General features: G+C 43.4%; 1 protein-coding gene across 10 annotated transcripts in view; it reads right to left on the bottom strand.

Annotated features, from left to right (window-relative positions):
• Positions 1-234: 234 nt before the first annotated feature.
• LOC122884773 (echinoderm microtubule-associated protein-like 6) overlaps positions 235-6,396 on the bottom strand; it is a 107,419-nt gene continuing 101,257 nt past the window's right edge. For 5 of the 10 annotated variants that reach the window (XM_044215099.1, XM_044215101.1, XM_044215100.1 and 2 more), the window contains 6 exons: positions 6,187-6,393; positions 5,892-6,063; positions 4,921-5,024; positions 4,597-4,750; positions 3,874-3,974; positions 235-2,984 (listed from right to left, as the gene is read on the bottom strand). In XM_044215099.1, the coding sequence (XP_044071034.1) occupies positions 2,960-2,984; positions 3,874-3,974; positions 4,597-4,750; positions 4,921-5,024; positions 5,892-6,063; positions 6,187-6,393 (763 nt within the window). In that variant the 3' untranslated portion in view covers positions 235-2,959. The other 5 variants (XM_044215105.1, XM_044215106.1, XM_044215107.1 and 2 more) reach the window with 3 other exon arrangements.

Here is a 6,396-nt window from a genome sequence, read left to right as displayed (position 1 = left end):
TTTTCATCTGCCTGTCTGATCAGGGTTAAAGCCTAGTCTCACGTGTGTGAAACCTCACTGCTTTTTGTCCATCCAGACCACATCAGACCAGGTCTAGATCAAAAACCACCGCTATGAGACTTGTCCCACCTGGACTAAAATAACATGTTAACTCTAAACTGTAACATTCATTTGTGAAAAACAGAAAAAGGGAGATTCTTTTAGGGCTTTTTCTCCATCCAAGACCACACAAGAAAAAATGTAATCTCATTTAATCTGTTTGTTTGTACACTTAGCTAACGCACACACACACACTTTGATCACAATCACTTCGGTACAAAAATCAAGCGGTGAACGTAATTCACACCATGAAATCTCATCAATCATCCACAAACACGTTTTGGTTTAAAAAATAAATTCATGCATCTGAGCATCGTTTATGCTTCCGTGTACAGTTCGATAAAATCACGTGAAAACAAAAGAGCTACACAATCTGTCGACCTGTGCACACAGCAACATTTACAAACTGATCTCAGCGCAGCGCTTTATTTCTTTTGTTGTGGACGTTCCTCGGCTTCTGTTTGCTCTTTGTATAAACGTGGAGAAACACGGCACACATGCACGAACACACTGTACATCACACTGTACGACAGCGCAGTCAGCCTCATCTTTAGGACTTGGTTTGTCGTTACAAATATTTTCTTCACAGGAGCTGATTTTAACATCAAGATCAAAGTTTTCAGACACATTTTGTCCCACAAAATATTTTTTTTTTTAACTACGGCAGGCCGTCAGGTAAAACTGTTTAAAGTTATTGGGCTAAAATCGGCCAAAACACGCGGCATGCTCCTTTAAAACTCTCACAGCTTCGTAGTGACACTGTTTGGTTGATAATCTTCAGTTTCCTGCTGTAACGTTAAGTTTTATTTTACTAATGAACCTTCTTCAGATGACCGTTTCTACTCTGCTGCTGCGACCTTTGACCCCTGGTCTTAAATCTATTAGTGATGCAGGAAGTGAAGATTCCCGTCAGCTGTTAATTCAAAGCTTTGATCGTTTTTCAGGCCGTCGTGTCAAGAAAAACAGTCCTGCCTCAGTGATTACTTCAGTGACCTTTGACCTCAGGGAATCAAAAGTGTCGAAGGTAAATGTAAGTCAACAAATCGGGTGTGTAACCGCTTTTTTCATCTATTGATCTTCACACAAACAGACTCTTTTGACACTTTTCACAACAGTTAAAAGTTAATATTCAACAGTTCACACACAGAAAACTCATCCACACTGTAAATGAGGCATAAATAACATTTAGATATTTCCATAAATATTCCTCCTAACATGTATTTCTGTTCCTTCGGACGTCCTGTGTTGTTTTACGATCACGATGCTTTGGATGTTTCATGTCTTTTAAAACAAAAAGCAGCGTCCATTTTTGGATGAATTAAAGTTTGAACATTCTCAGTGTAGCACCAGACAGAGTACAAAATAAGTTCAACTATGGATTAAATAAATAAATAAATAAATAAAAATTAAAAAAACAGTGTATGAAATATCCCCCTCCCCCAAAAAATAAGAAGAAAACAAACAAACACAGGTAGAAAGATCCAGAAAGGCACTTTAGTGTGATGATATCCAACGACAGATGCAGTAAAGGCTCTTTGAAATGAAAAGTGATTTTAAATCAGACGTTTCTTCTCTCAGTTACAAACTGCGGGAGGTTTCTGTGAATAAGAAACTGCATCCGATGCTTTATAAAGCGACTTCCAGTGTCGCCTCCCAGTGATCCCAGTACAGAACGTCCTTAATGATTTGCATGATTTCTAACAGCAGCTTGTGTTACAGTTTGTCCTTTAAATGGTCCCATCAGTTTCGTTTGCTATGAAATTCTGTAATTGTCACTTGGATGTTGTTTTTCCGTTGGTACCCTGAATGCAGCACCAGCAGCTTTTACAAGACGAGCCTGAAAAGCGCCGAATCCAGGAGTCAGACGTATAAACGACACGTGGACGCGAACCGCTCGTCTAATAATAACACATTTATTCATTTAGGTTCCACTAACTAACGTGCGCGATTACCTCGTACAGCGATCTATAATACTGCAGCGAAAGGCACGATCATTCATTCATTTCATCCTTCATCGAATCGCACAGACACGTCCGTTTGGATAAGAGCGCTAATAAACTATTATTAGTGACATTTCTCAAGTTTAAAGACCCTGAAAACTTATCTGACCTAGCAACAGTAACTAAGGGAGGCGGGCCCGTTCAGTGTCCTTTTTAAGGGCATTTTTCATTTATCTCAGGCTCACGTCGGGAGCGGAAACGACCGGTTCCTCGACGATTGAGGTTCATGAAACAGATCGCACGGCTTCATACGCGTGACATCCCGTTTTTTCTGACTTGCGTGTGTGCGCGCAGAGTTTTATGCATCTGACCCCTGGACAGGAGGAAACACTCGGCTGTTTCTAATGGTTTGTTTGAGGGGAAAATCCAAAATGAACCTTTTCCTCTTTGACACTCTTTCTGCAACTCCAGATGGTCACGTGATCGGTGGACGACCTGGAGGTGCGGTTTGTCATCTGAGGCGCGACGACCCTGCGCAAGGCCTTCTGGGTAGGGGGAGATGGATGGTGCTGAGCAGGACAACATGACACTGAGTCACATGACCTTTTGTTTCAAGGCTGGTTGGCTTCTAACCGAGCAGATGTGAATCCAAATCAACCGAAAAACAAAAACGTCTGCTTCTCTGCTCCGGTTCAGACCAAGAAAAACCCTCTGACGTGTCTTTTGAAAGAGCGGGTGATTCTTCACGTCTCTTTGTGGTTTGTTCAGGGTCATGTGATCGAAGCGTCCCCCAGTGTTTTGGCTGCAGTCCATCACCAGAACAGAACCGAAACGTCTCGTCCCATTGCTGAAGTCAAGCCTCCGTCCGTCGCGTGGTGCTGTTAAGGCGCTTTGGATGAAAGCGTCAGACGTCTCGGCGTTTACAGGCATTTCCACACAAACACGCTGCAACAGACAAACAGACGTTCACGCAGTTTAAAAGTTCAGTTTCTGTCACCTTACAGGAACACAACTTTATTTATATATCATGTAGAGACAACACGAGAATGTGGGGCTTTCACACACTAATCTAAGTTAAGTCCGTTTTTTGAAAGACGCTTTTAAAATGTCAATATTTTCAGTTATTTTGAGGCAGAATGAAAAAGGCTTGAGATAAAATCTCTTTACATTTAAATATTTACATTTTCAGGGTTTCAGAATTGTTTTTGTGTCAGTTTATTGCTCAACTTCGCGCGAGCTAGAAACACGAAACTTGGCCTAATAACTGGAAATGACGTGCATGTGCTTCAATGGGAAATATGAGCTCAATGTAATTGAGGCCCAAAAAAGCCTCTTGGACCACTAAAGTCCGCCTAACTAGATTCTCTGCCATTTTGAAATTTTTGAAAAACACATTTCCTCCTAAACTTTAGGTCCGACTGCTACCAAATGTTTGGTGGATCATCTTTGGACGAAGCTAATCAAAAGTTGATATCTTATTTGGTTTTCAAGATATTGACCAATGAACTTCAAAAGGGGCGTGGCTCAGCATTCATTGGGCCAATCGTCACAAAACTTACAGGATGTGTCCACATAAGTACCTGAAACACACCCCGAAAGTTTCATTCAAATCGACCGCTAGGGGGCGCTGCAAATGCTAAAAACTGGGTGTGGCATAACACACTTTTCTTCACGTTGAGGCCGCATTTAACCAGGTTCAGATCAAAAACTATATTTCTGCTGTGTTTGTGTGCGTAAACAGTGAAATAATATTTTGTGATTATCTCTCTCTCTCTAAATAACGTGTTTCGTGTTGTTCAAACTGCAGCTGCTGTGTTTCAGGTGATCGGTTCACCTGCAGTCGTCTCCTCCTGTGCTGACCACGTATTTGTCTTCGTGGGAGAAGCGGATGTTCGTCACGTGAGCTGAGTGGCCGAGGTAGCGCTTGTGTTTGGCCTGCAGACAGAAAGAATACTCACATTTCTCTTCGATAAACAATAAACCGATAAATGACCCTTTTTACTGTCAAAGGGCGCTGTGACGTTGGGTACTATTTAAGCTTATGTCCCAGTTTGGCAGATCATGTTACAGGACAACCATCTAAACTTATGAAGTGCAGAAAATGTTTTTAATATATATATTAATAATAATTCTCACCCACTTGATTATATTCCACCAACTCTATACAGCCATTAAGGACTCAAATCCTCCAAACTGTTAATCACGGAGCCCCCAAAGTCCTGAAATGTGACTTTTTCAGGACTTCGGGGCTCTGTGGTCAACAAGTCCATTTCTATCTCTACTTTTCACTAAATTATATGAGTTTTTAGCAAACCAGTGTTTCACAAACAGTTTTAAACCACAACAACACTTTTATTTTCATTCAACGAGAGTTGCCCGTTGAGCTTTCTTGTCACCATAGCTGCATTTTAATGCTTTTGCCGCCAAAAATATGGTGATTTCGACGTTTTATTTCTTCCATGTTGATACGTTTGCACAATATAAAGAAACTGCTGAATGTAAACGTCGCCAGTGTTTCTCGCGTGGTGAAAAGTGATTAAAAATGTCAGCGACTCACAAACTTCTCTGTGCAGGGGAAGTCGAACAGTTTAACCAATCCGAAGTCGTCGCCGGTGACGACGTTCAGGCCGGCGTGAGACACACACGCACAGTTGACTTCAGCTTTGTCTGCGTTTCGTGGCCAAATCCCCAAAACTTCATCTCCCAGGATGCTGAGGGAGAGAAGAGACAGGAAGTCGGAGAGACAGATCGTTACCACGTCAGATGGATCAATAAATCATGACCCAGATAAAACACAGAGGGGATTTTATTCTTTGACTTTTAGATTTCAGACTTTTAAAAGATCATTTGAATACTATGTGTGTGTGTGTGTGTGTGTTACCTGGTCCAGGTTGCCCAGGTGATTCGGTCAATGATCGTCTGATCGCCCACCAGCTTCCCTGAAGGAACCTCAAACACCTGCCGCTTATAAGCTCCTGTGGACACCTGCACACACACACATATGTGTGTAAATGTTAGGCCTGCATGATATGAGGAAAATCTGCGATGTGCGATAACTTTGTTCAATAATATGATAACGGTATGACTTACAATAAATAAACAACTACTGAAGTGTGCATATCAGCTATACCGTTCCTATGCCAACCTGGTTATCTTTAAATTCAGAACAGGATTAGAATTGAATATAACTAAATATTGTTTCTGGAGTGAAGCAAAAAGTCACTATATAAACTCAATATCTCACTGGAAACAAATCTAAAATGTTTAAAAATACAGAGAGATGTCTGTGTTCTTCATTCTTGCTAAACTTAGCAAGTATCAGTCCGTCCTCTGTCCTCCTCCCTGCTGCTGCTGCTGCGATTCACTGCAGGTAAGTTACCTGGCAGAGGGGGGAGCGGCTGCTTTGTCTCAGCCAGCAGGAAGTTTACAAGAATTTGCCAAATTTTACGGTACGTGGCAAACTAAGCTAAACAGTCAGACTACGCACACATTTCGTTTTAGCTTGTTTGCAACAATTCGCTATTAGCAGAGGTAGCGCGCTGTGGTTGTATAAAATCATGAGACTGCAGACAAAAATATCGCTTTCTACATGTTCACGTTTGTGCTTGTTGAACAGATGTATTGGCTTTTTACTCGCCGAGGTTTTATTGTGATGTGCTAATCGCGATGACGGCGAAAATACGATTTATCGGTCAGCACTAGTATATGTGTGTGTGTATACCTGCGTACGACAGCTGTCGGCAGTCGCAGCGTAATCGTCGCGGCGTACCTGCGTGTGCGACAGCTGTCGGCGATCGCGGCGTATCCGTCGCGGCGTACCTGTATATAACAGCTGTCGGCGGTGCGGCGTACCTGTATAAAACAGCTGTCGGCAGTGCGCGTACCTGTATAAAACAGCTGTCGGCAGTGCGCGTACCTGTATAAAACAGCTGTCGGCAGTGCGCGTACCTGTATATAACAGCTGTCGGCAGTGCGCGTACCTGTATATAACAGCTGTCGGCAGTGCGCGTATCCGTGCGCGTACCTGTATATAACAGCTGTCGGCAGTGCGCGTACCTGTATATAACAGCTGTCGGCAGTGCGGCGTATCGTGCGGCGTACCTGCGCGTCGACAGCTGTCGGCGCGTGCGTATCCGTCGCGGCGTACCTGCGTACGACAGCTGTCGGCAGTGCGCGTAACCGTGCGCGTACCTGTATAAAACAGCTGTCGGCAGAGAAGTCGAGCTGCAGGATGAAAGCAGGGATGTCGCTGCAGTAAACCAGCCGGTTCAGACTCGGTCCTCCGCTCACATCGTACACGTCCACCGTGTTCTCCACCGAACCGACCGCCAACAGCCGCCGGTCCGGACTGAACCTG

This window comes from Siniperca chuatsi, linkage group LG11 (genome assembly GCF_020085105.1).
Source record: "Siniperca chuatsi isolate FFG_IHB_CAS linkage group LG11, ASM2008510v1, whole genome shotgun sequence".
Classification (NCBI taxonomy): Eukaryota; Metazoa; Chordata; class Actinopteri; order Centrarchiformes; family Sinipercidae; genus Siniperca; species Siniperca chuatsi.
Note: the sequence above shows the minus strand (reverse complement) of the source record. Positions and strands in the feature narration are given on the sequence as shown.